This window comes from Panthera leo, chromosome B2, assembly GCF_018350215.1.
Source record: "Panthera leo isolate Ple1 chromosome B2, P.leo_Ple1_pat1.1, whole genome shotgun sequence".
NCBI classification, from domain to species: Eukaryota; Metazoa; Chordata; class Mammalia; order Carnivora; family Felidae; genus Panthera; species Panthera leo.
Window position 1 is genome coordinate 25,292,174 of NC_056683.1, and position 17,637 is coordinate 25,309,810.

Sequence of the window (17,637 nt, forward strand, 5' to 3'; positions counted from 1 at the left end):
TCCAGAGTGGAAAGGTGGGTGTGGATGCAGTTTACTGAAGGACCCAGTTCAAGGGTGGGGCAGCGTCCGTGGATCGAGCCGACCGCGGCTGGCTGGGCCCGATGCCGCGACACCGCCCTTGGCCGCCAGACGAAGGTGCCGGGCGCCCTCCCTGCAGTCAGCAGTCAGGCCGGAGCGCCCCCGCACCTCGCACCGCGCCCCAGCTCCCCCTCGCGGTGCCGCAGTCCCCGCGGCGCCGCCCCCAGCCCCGCCCTCCATTACGTCATCGCAGGCCAGACCGGGGAGGGGACCAGTCCCCCCATATAAAAGGCTGGCCTGGGGGGCGGCGACTGGTCTCTGCTGCGGAGTCCGCCGGTCGCGCCGTGCACAGCTCCGAGGGCCAGCGCCTCCACCCTCTCCGCAGCCGGCACCATGCGCGAGATCGTGCACATCCAGGCGGGCCAGTGCGGCAACCAGATCGGCGCCAAGGTGGGCGCACCGCCCGGCAGGGGCTGGGCAGGGGGCGGCAGGCCCCGAGGGTGCGGACCCGGGTCAGGGGCGGCGGGACCCCAGGGTGCAGGGCAGGGGCCGGGGGGAGGCGGCGGTAGCCCGCCGGCCCGGTGGCGCATTCTCGGCGCGGCCGCCGGGTGGGGCCCAGGAAGCCACACAACCTGCCACGATGCGCGCGGCGACGCAGTTGTGTGTGCCTTTAATCAAGGCCTTTTGAAATTTCCTCGGACACGGCCCTTCTGCCAGACGTTGTCGACATTACCCTGGATGTATTACTCTCTGAAATTTGGGCAGGGGCAGAGGTCTTATTAATCCAGTGGCCTCATGTGGAATTCAATTTGTTTATTTTCCTCTATAGTTTGAATGAAAAAAATGCAATGTCATTGGGGTGACAAGCTAGAGAGACTTCTTGTCGGGTTACAAAGACGAGGATGTTAGATAATTTCCCTAATATGAGCACCATCTGGACGTGATGATACATAATGTCAGAGTCTGACTTCCTGTCTGGAAGGCGGCAGGTGACCGTCCTGGGGCTGGGACTTCCCACCGCAGTGGGCGAGGCAGGAGCCAGCGTGGTGCAAGGGTGTGGGCGGGCGCCTGGACAAGGACGTGGTCTCTTTCAGAACCGCCATATTGCCCACCCCAACCTCCCCGCCCCCTTTCCTGCTGCAAATTCACAATGGAGCCTGTGCCCTCAGCGTGCCCTGCTCTGGCCACTGTCCCCAATCGGGCTCCCAGATTCCTCCTGCCTGCCCTTCCCCAACCATCCCCTGCTGGGGGCAGGGGCGACAGGCCACAGGATGTCAGTGGTAGAAAACTGTGCTGCCTGGAGGGCTGGGTGGGGTTTGCGCCAGGAGACATTGATCCCTGGAGGCAGTCTCTCAGGGCGGGGTCCAAGAGGTCCTTGGTCCTGGCTGGCAGGACCCGTCCATCAGCTGGGATGCTGTGACATTCAGCCCTGCCTGGGGGTGATGGCCTCCCCAGCATCCATAGCTTTCCCTAGAAGGGGATCTGCTGGGCTCACCCTCCTGGTTCAGTGCCCTTCCCAGCTTTGCAGTCTGTCGCCATAATATGGCCGATGCTCTGCAGATTTCCAAGCCCCTCTGCAGCAGCTGCTGGAGGTACAGGGGCTTGCGGCCATAGGACTCCTCCACTGTCTGACCACAATGGCCACTGTTCCAAGGACATGACAGGGAGAAAAGGGCCATCCTTCTTGATGTTTAGGATGCTAGGCCATCATGTGGTTTTTTTTTTTCTCCCCAGTTTTGGGAGGTCATCAGTGATGAACATGGGATCGACCCCACTGGCAGTTACCATGGAGACAGTGACTTGCAGCTGGAGAGAATCAATGTGTACTACAACGAAGCTGCTGGTGATTATTTCAGTGTTTTTTGTTTGGTTTTGTTTTTTTGCCCAGTCAACCTTGCTTTGCATACCGTGGCAGACGGAATGTGCTAGGAACATACAAATGCCAAAGACATGCTTCTTGCATTCATTTTAAATGTCAACTGGCAAAAATACACTTTATGGTTCCTTACGACTCCTGCATGTTTGCCATGACTAAGCATGCCATCATCTCTTTTAAAGCAGAAAAGCACCTCTGCTCACTTTTGCCTCAGATGCTAGAATTTTCTCTAATGATTCTGCCGTGAAAGGCACATAGAGCACAGTCTTGCCTGTGATTCTCTTGCCCACTGCAGGTCTAAGTCTGGCTCTGTTCCCCACAGGTAACAAATACGTACCTCGGGCCATCCTGGTGGATCTGGAGCCAGGCACCATGGACTCGGTCAGGTCTGGACCATTTGGCCAGATCTTCAGGCCAGACAACTTCGTGTTCGGTATGTAGTCCTGATCCATGGCAAATGGCTCAGTGAGTCTCCTTTCTCAACACTGTGGAAATCATCGTTCTTGGTGCTGAATGCTAAGGTGGAGATTGTGTGCCCATGGACAGCCTTGGGTCCTGGCCACTTCTCTGGCCCCTCTCTGGGCAGCTCAAAGAGCTGTCAGCCTGCAGAGGGCTTCTATGGTGCTCCTACTACAGAGCAGCCCGTGGCAGTAAAGAATACTGAACAGTGATGAACCTTCCAACGGGAAGGTTAACAGGCTGCCGGTAATGTCAGAGGGCCTGAGACAGCAGGTAACCACTTCAGGAAGCCAAAGGCCAAAGGCACAGGTTGTGACCAGAAGTGGAGACAGCAGCTTGGAGCCCATCTTCTTTTTGGATCATATTGTACCCTTGCCCTTGCCTGTTTATTAAACCTATTCACAGAAGCTTCCTGTTCCTAATTTTAAAACCAGTTGGGTTTTGTTAAACCGTCTTCTTGATCAGTTAATAACTCCATATGAATAAACTTGCTTATGATCTCCAGTGTTTTTGAAGATCATGGATGTATAGAAAATTTTCTGTAAGAAAGCATATCTAAAAGAGAAGAATCTGCAATTCCAAGATTAGTCTATAGTCAAAATGAAAGAATTCAGATATCCTTATGTTTTAGTGTCTAATATTCTCCTTTCCCTCTGGCAGGCCAGAGCGGTGCTGGAAACAACTGGGCAAAGGGCCACTACACAGAGGGAGCTGAGCTGGTCGACTCGGTCCTGGACGTGGTGAGGAAGGAATCAGAAAGCTGTGACTGTCTGCAGGGCTTCCAGCTGACCCACTCGCTGGGGGGCGGCACAGGGTCTGGGATGGGCACCCTGCTCATCAGCAAGATCCGGGAGGAGTACCCCGACCGCATCATGAACACCTTCAGCGTCATGCCCTCGCCCAAGGTGTCAGACACGGTGGTCGAGCCCTACAACGCCACCCTGTCGGTGCACCAGCTGGTGGAGAACACAGATGAAACCTACTCCATTGACAACGAGGCGCTGTACGACATCTGCTTCCGCACCCTGAAACTGACCACCCCCACGTACGGCGACCTCAACCACCTGGTGTCGGCCACCATGAGCGGGGTCACCACCTGCCTGCGCTTCCCGGGCCAGCTGAACGCCGACCTGCGCAAGCTGGCCGTGAATATGGTGCCCTTCCCGCGCCTGCACTTCTTCATGCCCGGCTTCGCGCCGCTCACCAGCCGGGGCAGCCAGCAGTACCGCGCGCTCACGGTGCCCGAGCTGACCCAGCAGATGTTCGACTCCAAGAACATGATGGCCGCGTGCGACCCGCGCCACGGCCGCTACCTGACCGTGGCTGCCATCTTCCGCGGCCGCATGTCCATGAAGGAGGTGGACGAGCAGATGCTCAACGTGCAGAACAAGAACAGCAGCTACTTCGTCGAGTGGATCCCCAACAACGTGAAGACGGCCGTGTGCGACATCCCGCCGCGCGGCCTCAAGATGTCGGCCACCTTCATCGGCAACAGCACGGCCATCCAGGAGCTGTTCAAGCGCATCTCGGAGCAGTTCACGGCCATGTTCCGGCGCAAGGCCTTCCTGCACTGGTACACGGGCGAGGGCATGGATGAGATGGAGTTCACCGAGGCCGAGAGCAACATGAACGACCTGGTGTCCGAGTACCAGCAGTACCAGGACGCCACGGCCGACGAGCAGGGCGAGTTCGAGGAGGAGGAGGGCGAGGACGAGGCTTAAGGACTTCTCAAATACATCGTGCATCTTTAGTGAACTTCTGTTGTCCTCAATCAAGCATGGTCTTTCTATTTGTATACTATGGTGCTCAGTTTTGCCTCTGTCAGAAATTCACACTGTTGATGTAATAATGTGGAACTCCTAAAAATTACAGTATTGTCTAAGATATCTATACTAATAAAAAAGCATGTGTCTAAAACTTTGTGGTCTCTTTTTTCCTTTCAGGTAATTTTTATTCCACTAAATGCTTTTTTTGGTTTTTAACTCACTATATCTTATCTTTTTTTTTTTTTTCTTTTTTAATATTTATTTGAGAGAGAGCGTGCGCACAAGTGGTGGAGGGGCAGAGGGAGAGGGAGAGAGGATTCCAAGCAGGCTCTGCACCGTTAGTGCAGAACTGGATACCAGGCTCAACACCCAGAACAGTGAGCTCATGACTGAGCCACCAGGTGCCCTTCCAGTAAATGCTTCTGGGTTTAGTCATCTTAACAAAATTGGATTTTTGTTAAGTATTTTTAAGTTAATGGCTTCTCTGCTCTTTTAATAAAGACAGATATAAAGACATATTTTTCATTTTCACTGACCCCAAGTATTAAAGTAAATGAATCCAGTAAACATGTCCAGGAGTGAATTGAGATTTAAGGACAAAGCAAACCTTCCTACCTTACTTGCTGTAGTTCCAGCAACCCTTGTGAAAACGTAGTATGGAGGGTCGTGTTTCTCTGCTTTGAACAATGTGATAAACATAAGTAAAAAGACCAGTGAAAACTTGTACCTCTCAGATAAAAAGTACAGCATAAATTCAAGATTCAATGTACCCTGAAATAACAGTGATAAATACTCCAAATGCTTCACCTAAGATACGAGAGAAAGTAAATCACAACCAGAATTTATTTTAACTAATGGTAGAATTCACAACTTAATGTTTAAAAAATCAGATCTAATTTTTGTAGGCTTTATAGCTACAAGACTTTAAGTTTGTTTGTGTTTATTCATTTATTTAGAGGGAGTATGAGGGGAGGAGGGGCAGAGAGAAAGTATCCCAAGCAGGCTCTGAGCTGTCAGCACAGAGCAGGATGCAGGGCTCGAACTCATGAACCACAAGATCGTGACCTGAGCTGAAATCCAGAAGCAGACACTTAATCCACTGAGCCACCCAGATGCCCCTAGAAGACGTTTTAATAGGTCATTATTTGTGTATGTCTGAGAGTACTTTGCAGGGAGTAGAAAGCATGGAGGTGAGGTGTGACGGGTGTGTTTCACAGGTGGCAACAGGCTGAAGCCCCACACTAAGGAATGCCCAGCTCCCAGCAGTGGGCATTTTTATTGTAAGAAGTCTTCTGCTAACTTATTGAATTCATTTGCAAAACGTAGATGCAGGTTGTGTTTGCCTTCTGGCATCAAATGCAACCTAAAAAAAAAAAAAAAAAGCACTTATGATTAATGGCACACAATTTAGTCAAACTCTTACCCTTTCTAACATTTCATGAAAATCTGAAGTGGAAAACCGCCCCTTCTTTTCATGACTACTATTGGGGAGAAAACATAAGATACGTAATACAAACTTTCTCCGAATATAGACTTAAGGGTGAAAGCTTCTTGGGCGTTGACTTAACAGAGCACACACATGGCAACTGGAATTTGGAACTGTATCCTGTAACAAAGAGTTTGACTTTAAATCTGATGAGAGTGGGGGATGTGATTTGGTCGTTACCTAGGGAGAAAAAAAATCCATTTTAATAAGGTTGACTTTAAGAGAGAAGGTTGAGGAGATGATAAAAATACGAAATGTCCAGACTCCACTGGATTGGAACAGGTGAGCTTCTTGGGGTTTCCTACAGTGAAAGCCCAAATCAGAAATCACAGCCCCCACCAGACTGTTGTTTAAGGCTCAAAATCACCCAGTCATTTTTGGAGGATTGACTAAGTCTGGATACAAGCCACCAGACAAAGGGCAAGTTAAGTGTTCCTTAGGATTGTGAGGGCAGCTGGAGGCGGCATCAGCAACACTTTGTTCTGCAGCTGTCACAACATGTCTTGTGGCAAACCTCACTGTGCTCATGAGACTTCTTTCAATAAGCTTTTGGTCAAATGTGGCTGGTTGCAATTTCTTTAATAAAAGCAGTCTTCTCTGAGTTCTGCATTTATTGGCTATAAAAGCGCAGAAATAATAAAAGTTTTAAACAAAGCTTTTAGGATATAAGCAAAAGTTCAAGCTATTTTATATACAGTAACAATAGGGACATTAAAAGGGTCATACTGGGGCAAAATGCCAGTTACTACATTGCCTAATTCTCTGACCTTTCAACAACTGGGGTTTGAGAGCTCTAAGAACTTCAGTGAGCACTAAGGAGGATTTGCAGGGAAAAGGAGCTGGGGAATAGAGCTGTCCTTGGACAATGTTGGGCCCCCTGCAACTCCACCACACTGGGTGTGAGGTAGGTGTATGTAGATACACATGATAATCTACTCGAAAAAGGATATATTGTTGGCATCTTTCTGAGGCCATGGGGAAAGCTAATAATGCCATTAATAGCCAGAACACTCCAAATTCAATTTTAATGTGGTTCAGGAAATAAAGGATAAGCTGCACCAACCCCAAAGACAGGACCCCAGTTGTGCTACACAAGGAACAAGGGCTTGCAGGGATGCTCAGGGTCTCCATTTTTAGAAGGCAGAAAATAACAAACTGCAAGGATACTGAAAGGTCATAGAAGGACATGTCTAGGCTAAACTGAATGTATGCTAACTGAACTCTGAAGCAGAGGGACCCCGACCTGCCAAAGCTGGACATTTTCCTTCGTGGGTAGTCAAGCTGGTTATCATATGCTCTGCCCTGTTGCTACAATTTTCTCAGGATTCCCAAGGAAGGAGAGACACCTACTGTGAATCTCTTCTTTTTTTTAGCCTCAGTGCTCCTGCACTATTCATTGGTAATCTCTATAGGTCTCAGGTAAAGAAAAACTAGGTCCCCTTCATTAAAAATAGTGGAGGCCTGTTTTGAGGCATCTACATTCAGAACTGCACTGGACTGTGGATAGGTGGGTGGATGGATGGGGTTATGAAGAAAATTGCTCTTCTCCTTGATACATTTTGGAGGTCATTTCAAGATCCTTAGTATATCCTTGGCCTTTAGGTCTGACACAGGATTCACTACACTTAACACTTACCAAGTGTACCTCTTTGGGAACAGTCACCTGGACAGGCATAAATATGTAGATGTCAAGGCAACGTAGCAGTGTACTGCTGAGGGAGCTTCTCACCCAAATAACAAAAGGAACGAATCCCATGCTCTGTGTTTTCAAACAACCACATTTTCCAGGAAAATCAGTAGCAAGTCCCCCACAATCAAACACATGGCTCAGCTGGAAATGAAGGGGCCTCCTGCTTGCTGGGGCCGGCTCCTGCCTGCATTTGGCTCCTTTAGAAAAAGAGATGTGACTCTAGATCTTCTCAGCAACAGAAATGTGTCTAATCCCACAGTGTAAATTCAGTGGTGGTTTTACCTCTGCTTGAGAACACTCCTTCCAGGATGCTCTTCACAGATGAGGTGACGAAGGAGAAACATGCTGGCCCCACTATATTACCTCTCCTTCCTCAGTCTAACCTTCTACAGCTTTCAAGTTAAGCTCGGAGAGCTACAGACAGGAACAGGCAATAAGTAATGCACTATAGTTTTTTCCTTCACTTTGGATATGATAAACCTCTACATTATATATGAACCCATAAAGTTGTTAGTTAAGTCTGAGCATTTCTGTTTTAACCAAAAACCAAAGTAGTCGTTCTTTGTACCTGGAGCTCTTCCCCTATGAAAACTGGAGAGCAATGTGACTCACAGGGAGGCCTTCTCTCTTTCAGGCATTCCTCCCCAGGCCATCCAAACCTGGCTGCCAACAACATCCCCTTTCAATTCTTTATTCTCTGCTTGCTATCGATCTATCTATCCATCTATTTATTATGTTCTTTATTTTGAGAGAGACAGCATGAGCATGGGGGGGGACACAGGGAGAGAAGAACAAAGGATCCGAAGCAGGCTCTGTGCTGACAGCAGTGAACCTGATGCAGGTCTCCAACTCACAAACTATGAGATCATGACCTGAGCCGAAGTCAGAGGCTCAACCGACTGAGCCACCCAGGCGCCCTCTCTGTTCCTTTTAGAGAGCCCATCTAAGAAAAGGGTGATAATGGATGGGCCATAATTCCCTTCAAGCTGGTAAAGCAGGGGTGTAGAGCATGGCCTCCCAGCCTGCATCTTCCCCAGCAGGCTCTCTCCTCTCAGCCGGAGGGCGGCCAGGCCCAAGTAGATGTTTGGGAAAGGTGGAAGTAGAGGTCTTGCTGAGAAGTTTCTTCTCTCAAATGCAACCTTGTCTCAAGCATTAGAAAGAAACAAAACTTCCTCAGAGGCTGTTTTTCTAGTAATGCCACAGCTAGGAACAGACCCCTCTGGGCTATCAGGGTCTACCAGATGGATGCTTGTAACTCGTGTGTGGAGACACAAGCCTTGCCAAACCTGGGGGATTGGGATTACAAGGGCCAAGTAGGGGCCTTCTGACTGGACTGAGAGCTTTCTTTGGGTCACAGCTGCATGTTATTGGAGGTGATACCATAGGGTTAAAGGTATGGGCAGTATGGGGTCAGGACATGTCCAGTCTAATCAACATGGGATCTATACTAGCAAGTTACTTCATCTCCTGAAACCACAATTCCTCATCTGGAAAAGGGGGATGAGTAACAGCATCTACCCCCATAGGATTATTCTGATGACAAAATGTATATGAGGCTCATAGTACGGGATCTCTGGGCACACAGTGACCAATAAATGTTTGCTATTATTTTCTTATTCTTATTGAATTGTACTTTACAATGTGCAAAAGTCCTTACAAAGGTTCTAATTATGTATGGCATATTAATGAAATGCTCTGACTTGGGAGCATAATTTATTTACATTTGGCTAACACAATCCACTCCAGTTGGAGAGATTTTACAACATGTCATGGTAAGTCTTGTCTAGAAAGGATGAGACCCCACTCTCGCTACAATGCAAAGGATTCAGCTTTGTAAGGATGAGCCTAATCCTGTTTGGAGTTAATCTTGTAACCTGACCCTAAGTGGGATCTTGAGCTGATTGCTTTCCCTTCAACCCCAGCAGCAAGCAGTTAGAGATGAGGCACTAGAGGGAGCACCTGCAGGAGGAAGGGATGGGGAGAGCTAGAGAGAAAGTCATCCGAGGCAGTTAGAGGGGAGGGCACATCTCCCCTCCCCTGTCACAAATTTGGGGTTGGCCTAGAAGTGGAAGCCAAGGCAGCCATCCCTGCTTACTGTCCACCTACTCCCAGTAACCTGGCTCACTTTACCACAGAGCTAAAAACAAACCTTTGTCCTCAGCATGAATCTCTGTCACCTAGGTCAATTCATCTCACCCCCGCTCATGTGCATCTCCTCCTGGCCTGCACTGGAGGTCTGGGGCCATCTGACCTCTGATGGCCAGACTTGAAGAGCCCAGGAAGCTACAGAGAGAAGTCCCTTCCTCTCTTCTTCCCTTCCATGAGTCAGAGGACAGAACCTGGCCCACTGCCTAGACAACCTAATCACGTGTACCCTCACTGCCAGCCTGCTGACACATCCTCCAGTGAACCTACCACAGGCCAAGACCTCTGTGGAGAATGCCTGTACCTTTGCCCTCCCCACTGTGATGGTTGGTTTTATGTGTAAACTTGACTGAGCTGTGGATGCCCAGATATTTGATCAAACATTGTTCCAGGTGTTTTTGTGAGGGTGTTTTTGGATGAGATTAACATTTAAATCATTAGAATTCAGTGAAGTAGATTGTCCTCCCTGATATAGGTGGGCCACATCCAATCAGCTGAAGGTCTGAATAGAAGAAAAAGGCTGATCCTCCCCCAGTTAAGAGGAAATGCTTCCTGCCTGACTGCCTTCAAACTGAGACATCAACTTTTTCTTGCTTTTGGACTCAAACTGAAACACTGACTCTTTCTGGTTCTCAGGCCTTCGGTCACACTGGAAACACACCATTAGCTCTCTCAGGTCTCCAGTTTGCTAGATGTTCCAGCTTGCCCACTGAAGATCTTGGACTTCTCAGCTTCCATAATTTCACGAGCCAATTCCCATCCCATACAGTAAATCAACCTGTGTGTTATTTTTTTTAATTTTTTTAAATGTTTTTATTTATTTTTGAGAGAGAGACAGAGCATGAGCAGGGGAGGGGCAGAGAGAGAGAGAGGGAGACACAGAACCCGAAGCAGGCTCCTGGCTCTGAGCTGTCAGCACAGAGCCTGACACGGGGCCCGAACTCACGGACTGTGAGATCATGAGCTGAGCTGAAGTCAGACGCCCAACCAACTGAGCCACCCAGGAGCCCCTGTGTGTGTGTGTGTGTTATGTGTATCCTATTGGTTCTGTTTCTCTGGAGAACGCTAATACACCCACACACCTGTACTGACAATGGTGCTGAAAATCGGGTCAAGGGCAGCTTGCCACTGACCTACTCACAAGCCACACCCCAGCTGTCTCCTCGGGCCCCTGATCACCTGAACCCACAGTAGCATTCCACCCACAGAAGCGGCAGCTACTGCATACTGAGCTCCTATTAAATCTTAAATGTACAAACAAATGACAGGTATCATCACCATCTTACACACAGGGAAACAGAGGTATAGAAACAGATGCACACTGCTGAAGGGCACACACTTAGTGACAGAGCCAGCACTCAGACCTGGGTCCATCTCCTTCCCTGCCAGGGCATGTAACCACTGCTATGAAGGGTTCCAGGACTCCAACACACCAGTTCTGCTCTCCAGGCAAGACTCCATTTTCCACCTCTCCCCTTTCGTTGACATTGAACCCCAGCTCTTTGCACACTTTACCCATCATTCTTTCCCACCTGACCTGGCTCTCTGGCCCTGGTCTCAGAACATGCAGTTGGGACTCTGCACCACACTTTTTGGGACTGAGTCACCAGTCAATGGCCCTTGTGTGCCTCTCATGGTCTCTTTCTTTCAAAGTGTACTAAGCACTTTAAAATGCACTAGACCACATCCTGGGACTGGTGCTGACATGCTCAGCAGGAGGAATATTAAATTTACACGCTAACAGCGGTAAAAAAGGACCAGGTGATCCCAAAAAGATAAGTAATTGGAGGAGGATACATCTGAGTTGCTACCTGAGGGATGAGCACACTTGGCCAGGCCACAGAAGGGGCTGAGGGCTGGAAGGGGATTCCAGGCAAGGTGCTGGTCATCTGCAGCTGGGTCTGAAACCCAGACCCTCGTCTCCGCTGGTCCTCTCATTCCCAAGATCGGAGCACCTCCACAGAAACATAGGATTATGCCCTGAACTGCACCCTCTACGAATCCATATGCTGAAGTCCTAACCCCCATGACCTCAAAGTGTGACCTATTTGGATAGAAGATCTTTAAAGAGCGATTAATGAGATCACATGAGTGGGCCCCAATCCAATGTGACTGGTATCCTTGTAAGAGGAGATGAAGGCACATACACAGAGGGAAGACCATGTAAGGATACAGGGAGAAGAACTATCTATAAGCCAAGGAAAGAAGCATAAGAAGAAATCAACCCTGCTGATACCCTGATCTCAGATTTCCAGCCTCCAGAACTCTGACGGAATAGATTTCTACTGTTTACACCGCCCAGTGTGATACTTGTTACAGCGGCCCCAGCTGACCAGTATACACTGTAAGCACACATGTAGCTCACTCAGCTGTGTAGTCACATCCTCTTCTGAGCTGGCTCAGCCCCACTGCCTCCTGGGGCCCATCCACTGCAACCCCAAAGGGTCTGATGGGCGCCAACCTCTGCTCAACACAAATCCTCCGAAAGTGAGCCAGGGCTGACCTTGAGGGTGATGCCCAAGAAGAAGCTAGCTAGCCAGGGAGGTGGTGAGCGACATCAGGGCTTTTCAGTCTAGGAGGGAGGGCTGGATGAGCAGGGAATGCACAGGGGCTGAGGCAGAACAAGAAGAATCAAAGGGGCAGGTCTGCTCCCCATCGCTGCTATTATCAGAATAGCTCTTATTTATGTTTTGTATCTTGGACTCCTGCACCAGAGTTTATTAGGAGGAACGGTTCAGCTAAAAACAAATTTTAAAACCACTGAACCTGAATGATCTTTAAGGCCTTTTCGCTTCCAAGAGAGTCTACCATTGTTCCTCACATACACATACACAAAAAGAGAGACAAATTGACATAGGAAGCGGGCCTGCTGAACAATCCTGCCCTTCCTTTGGCCTCCTTTTTTTTTTAAATGTATGTTTATGTTTGAGAGAGAGAGAGAAAGAGAGCAGGGTTGGGGGGGGAAGCAGAGAGAGAGAGAGAGAGGGGGACAGAGTATCTGAAGCAGGCTCTTTGCTGAAAGCAGAGAGCCCAATGCGGAGCTCAAACTCACAAACTGTGAGATCATTACCTGAGCTGAAGTCAGACCCTTAACCTACTGAGCCACCTAGCGCCCTCCATTTGGCCTCCTTCTGAGAGAAAGGCATTTGTTTCATATGTAATACCTGTTGATATAATCTCTGAAGGGATAGACTGTATCCTTAAATTTAATTATAAATGTACGTAGCAAGATAATGAAATATTAAGTTCACTGGAAACCTGCCACTCTAACCTGCTTCCCTGTTGTCAAATGGCTGAATCTCAAAGGACTCTGGTGCTCAAAGAACCCATTTTCCTTTTGTGGGGTCCAAAATAAACCACCTGTGTTCCAGGTGGGTTCATATTCATGTCCAACATAAAGGGGTCTTTTAGCAGACGAAGGTAAGAGGTATAAAATGCAAACCAGTTGAAGACAATCATTGCCAATAACACTTCACCTTCAACTCACTTGTTCCAAAGAATACTGCTCTAAAAAAAATGATCTTTCACAAAATAGTCCACTGAAATAATTAACATCTGAACGGGAAGGGAAAAATTTTTTCCCATATTGATGTATTCTGTTGCTAGGAGATGGGTTTAGAACAGAATTCCTAAATTAAACTTTCTTGCAGACTTTTATTGAACCTGGTTTTCTGAGGGAACACACTGCATTTACCATGAGCGTCAGTGTGCAAAACCTGTCATTTCTGAAGCTAAAAGATAATTAACCAGGTCAGCAAGTATATAATCCAGGCATCTTACCATCATATTAAAATAAGAGTATGTTTATGAGAGGCAGCTGTGCTGTGGGGGAAAAGTGCTATATTAGGAGGGGGAAAAAAAATCTAGGATTTGTCATTTACTAGCTATGCAACCTTAGAAGATTGCTTAACATCTCTTAGCCTTGATTTTTCTCATCTGTAAATGGGGACAATATTTTTTCATAAGTTTGTTATGAAGAGTTATTAGATATTGTATGTAAAATGCCCTTTAAAATATATAATGCTATATGGATGTAAAAATTATACAGTTTTATAATAATTATATGTTATTTTAGAATAAGAAGCATGTCCCCTACATTTAAATATTCTTTAAGAAATCTGTTTGTTGAAATGTATCATGGAATAATATGATTAAGAAGCAGTGGATGGCTGTTGCACCTGGGTGGCTCAGCCACCTGAGCGTCTGACTTCGGCTCAGGTCATGGTCTTGCAGTTTGTGAGTTCAAGCCCCACATTGGGCTCTCTGCTGTCAGGGCAGAGCCCACTTCAGATCCTATGTTCCCCTCCCTCTGCCCCTACCCCACGTTCACTCTTTCAAAAATAAATAAACATTAAAAAAAAAAAAAAGAAGTAGTGGATGGCTTACACCACACACAAAGATAAATTCAAAATGGATTAAGGACCTAAATGTGAGGCCTAAAACTATAAAATCCTAGCAGAAAACACAGGCAGTAATTTCTCTGACATGGACATAGCAACTTCTTACTAATATGTCTCCTGAGGCAAGGGAACAAAAGCAAAAATAAACTATTGGGACTACATCTAGATAAAAAGCTTCTGCACAGGGGCACCTGGGTGGCTCAGTTGGTTGGGCGACTGACTTCGGCTCAGGTCATGATCTCACAGATCATGAGTTCGAGCCCCACGTCGGGCTCTGTGCTGACAGCTCAGAACCTGAAACCTACTTCGTATTCTGTGTCTCCCCCTCTCTCTACCTCTCCCCTGCTCACACTCTGTGTCTCTCTGCCTCTCAATAATAATAAATGTTAAAAAAAAAAAAATTAAAAAGCTTCTGTACGGCAAAGGAAATGATCAACAAAACAAAAAGACAATCTACTGAATGAGAGAAGACATTTGCAAGTGATATATCTGATAAAGGGTTAGTATCCAAAATATGTAAAGAACTTATAAACTCAGCATCCAAAAAACAAATAATCCAATTAAAAAATAAGGCAGAAGACATGAACAGACATTTCTCCAAAGAAGATATCCAGATGGCCAACAGACATGCAAAGATGCATCACTCACCATCAGGGAAATGCAAATCAAAAAATTACAGGGAGATATCACTTCACACCTGTCAGAATGGCTAAAATCAACAACTCAAGAAACAACAGGTGTTGGCGAGGATGTAGAGAAAGGGGAGTTCTCTTGCTCTGTTGGTGGAAATGCAAACTGATACAGCTACTCTGGAAAACAGTATGGAGTTTCCTCAAAAAGTTAAAAATGGAACTACCCCACCCTAGGATTCACACTACAGGGTATTTATCCCAAAGAATACAAAAACACTCATTCAAAGAGATACATGCATTTTATGTTTATAGTAGCATTATTTACAATAGCCAAATCATAGAAGCAACCCACGAGTCCATTGACTGGTGAACAGATAAAGAAGAGGTGGTATATATACACAATGGAGTATTGTTCAGTTGTAAAAAGAACAAAATCTTGTCATTTGCAAGATGGATCTAGAGAGTATAATGCCAAGTGAAATAAGCCAGTCAGAGAAAAACAAATACCATATGGTTTCAGTCATATGTGATTTTTAAGAAACGAGTAGTGGAAAAAGAGAGACAGAGAGAGAAATCAAGAAACAGACTCTTAAGTACAGAGAACAGACTGATGGTTCCAGAGGGGAGGTGGGTAGGGAATGGGTGAAATAGGTGAACGGGTTTAAGAGTACACTTGTCATAATGAGCACTGAGTAATGTGTAGAATTGTTGAATCACAATATTGTACACCTGTAACTAATATTTAGCACAGTTAAATCAGTACATCTGAGACTAATATTTAACTATCCTGGAATTCAAAAAAAATTAATAATTAAAAAAAGAAGTTGTGGAACTGTTTCTGAGTCTGCTTTCCCTGATGGGCTGTTGTATGCACCCAGGGCAGGGGTCAGCAAGGACCATGCCAAGCAGCGCTGGTCCACAGTAGACATCAGAAATCGGCTCATGGATGGGGAGCCTGGGTGGCTCAGCTGGTTGGGCGTCTGACTTCAGTTCAGGTCATATTCTCTCCATTCCTGAGTTCGAGCCCCGTGTTCAGCTCTGTGCTGACAGCTCAGAGCCTGGAGCCTGTTCAGATTCTGTGTCTCCTTCTCTGTCTCTGCCCCTCCCCTGCTCATGCTGTCTCTCTCTCAAAAATAAATAAATAAAAAAAAACAAACAAACAAACAAACAAGGCTCATGGAGGGAAAGAAGAAGAGGGAGGCAAAGAGGGAGGGAGGGAGGCAAAGAGGGAGGGAGGCAAAGAGGAAGGGAGGGAGGATTTTCTCATTACTAAAGCCAATTCCAAAAGAATTCCAAAGAAGTCCAGAGTAATGACAGCATCTCTGGAATTAATATAGTTTCCCTAGGGTCGATAGTACCTTTATAATGATAAACTAACCTAAAAATTCCCAAATATATAAAAGTGTTTTAATTAACAATGATTGCTATAAATCTAAACTGTCTGCAGTGTTACAGGGCTTACTACCTATTAGCAGATATGTCTTTGCGGCAACATTAAAATAATCCACCCAAGAATTTCTTTCCCTCCGGATACTGGTTACCCACAAATCAGGGCTCTGTGTGCGCCATGTTTCCCTGGAACCCTAAATAGAGCAGTACTATTTATTGACATGGGCAAAATGAGGGGGCGGGTAATACCTTAAAAAACCCCAATCTTCATGCTTCCTTTCCTTACAAGGCTTCTTCCACGCATTTCCTAAGGCGGTGAGGCAGAGCGCTGAAGCAGAGACTGGACTTACCGTGACCCTCTCACATGTTTGTGTATGAAGTCGGCATGGAAACGTGGGACCAGAGGATCCTTCTCCCCATGCACGATTAAGGTGGGGCACTGAACCAGGGGCAGCAAGTGCCGACAGATATTCCCTGAAAGACAAATAGCAAGGATAATCTGCTTCAACGGGACCATCCCAGGAGGTGAGTCAGAAAAGCAGAGAACTGAGACAAATCATGCCTCTCTCTGGACCTCAGTGTCCCTGTCTGTAGAAGAGGTGGTTTGCCTTAGATGGGGTCTGAGGTGGGGGCCCTGGATGGCCCAGTCAGTTAAGCCTCAGATTTCAGCTCAGGTCATGATTTCACTGTTCGTGGGTTTGAGCCCCACATCGGGCTCTGTGCTGAGAGCTCAGAGCCTGGAGCCTTCTTTGGTTTCTGTGTCTCCCTCTCCTGCTCCCACTCTGTTTCTCTCTCTCAAAAAAAAAAAAATAAACATTAAAAAAAAAAAAAAGATGGGTCTGAGGTGTCTTCCTGTTTCTCTATTTTTTTCCCCTCTGCTTTGGAACCTCTATTAGTAAACAAGAAGTTCACTTGATTTATAGTCATAATTCATGTAAAATAGGAAAAATAAACAAAAAACCCCACAATTCTTTATATTATATAGAGCAGTCTCCAATTTGCAAAGTGATGGTAGATGCTTGGCATGTGAAAGCTTTTCCCTTGAAATAATGTCTTAAATGGTTCTTGGGCTTCCAGCTAGCCCTTAAAGCTTACATACCTTACTGTGAGGTTAAAGTTTACACATGGCAAACCAGTTTCTCTTCATCCCTCCTGCTTCCATGACATTCCTGACTGACATACTTCGGAGATTATGAGGTCCTCACCCCCATTTGTAACAACATTTCTAAGGTGAATGTGGAACAACCTGGTTCTGGTCCTGTCCTGCTGTTGCCTGCCTATGAAATCTTGGTGGTTCCTTAGTTATGAGTTTTAGCCTCCTCCTTGGTCAAACAGGGATAGTTATAGTTCTCTGGGGTTAACCATGAGGTTAAAAAGAGATGTCATATTGAAGGTTCTAGGCACCCAGCAGGTACTCCATAAAGGGAGCTCCCTCCTCTCCTGCCTCCTCCCTGCCTCTGCCTGCGTTGAGAAGAAAGTGCTGGGGCTCTGAGAAAGCTGTCCAGGCACCTGGCCTGTCCCTCCCCCTCACTTGGGGGTCACTGCCTGCTAAATGAGAAGGTGGTGGGTTGGCCAGGGAAGTATTTCCCTAGGTCTCAGAAGCTTCCCTCTCCTACCCCTGAAATGACACACACCCACCAATAGTATAATCACTTATTACTGAGCACTATGTGTCAGAAACTGTTCAAGTGGTTTGATGCCCATGGAACACTTCGTCACGTGTTTTAACTCATTTAGTACATACAATTATTTGTAAACCAAGCACTTTTCTAACGA

General features: G+C 46.8%; 2 protein-coding genes across 9 annotated transcripts in view; one reads left to right on the forward strand and one right to left on the reverse strand.

The window, feature by feature from the left end:
• Positions 1-308: 308 nt before the first annotated feature.
• Positions 309-4,281, forward strand: LOC122219617 (tubulin beta-2A chain). The gene is made up of 4 exons (XM_042938057.1): positions 309-468; positions 1,753-1,861; positions 2,217-2,327; positions 3,014-4,281. Exons 1-4 carry the CDS (start codon positions 412-414, stop codon positions 4,072-4,074), a joined length of 1,338 nt encoding a protein of 445 aa, XP_042793991.1. The 5' UTR covers positions 309-411; the 3' UTR covers positions 4,075-4,281.
• Positions 4,282-5,170: 889 nt separating this feature from the next.
• The window catches only part of BPHL (biphenyl hydrolase like), a 38,909-nt gene continuing 26,442 nt past the window's right edge, over positions 5,171-17,637 (reverse strand). For all 8 annotated transcript variants that reach the window (XM_042938064.1, XM_042938066.1, XM_042938058.1 and 5 more), the window contains 2 exons: positions 16,212-16,335; positions 5,171-5,482 (listed from right to left, as the gene is read on the reverse strand). In XM_042938064.1, coding sequence (XP_042793998.1) covers positions 5,395-5,482; positions 16,212-16,335 — 212 coding nt within the window. In that variant the 3' untranslated portion in view covers positions 5,171-5,394. The remainder of the gene's footprint in view (positions 5,483-16,211; positions 16,336-17,637) is intronic.

What these genes read in the sequence shown, in the direction of transcription:
- LOC122219617 (XM_042938057.1), top strand. Translation starts at nt 412, where the DNA reads ATGCGCGAGATCGTGCACATCCAGGCGGGCCAGTGCGGCAACCAGATC. An exon ending in GCAACCAGATCGGCGCCAAG is followed by an intron (nt 469 to 1,752) that starts GTGGGCGCACCG and finishes TTTTCTCCCCAG; the next exon opens with TTTTGGGAGGTCATCAGTGA. An exon ending in GTACTACAACGAAGCTGCTG is followed by an intron (nt 1,862 to 2,216) that starts GTGATTATTTCA and finishes TGTTCCCCACAG; the next exon opens with GTAACAAATACGTACCTCGG.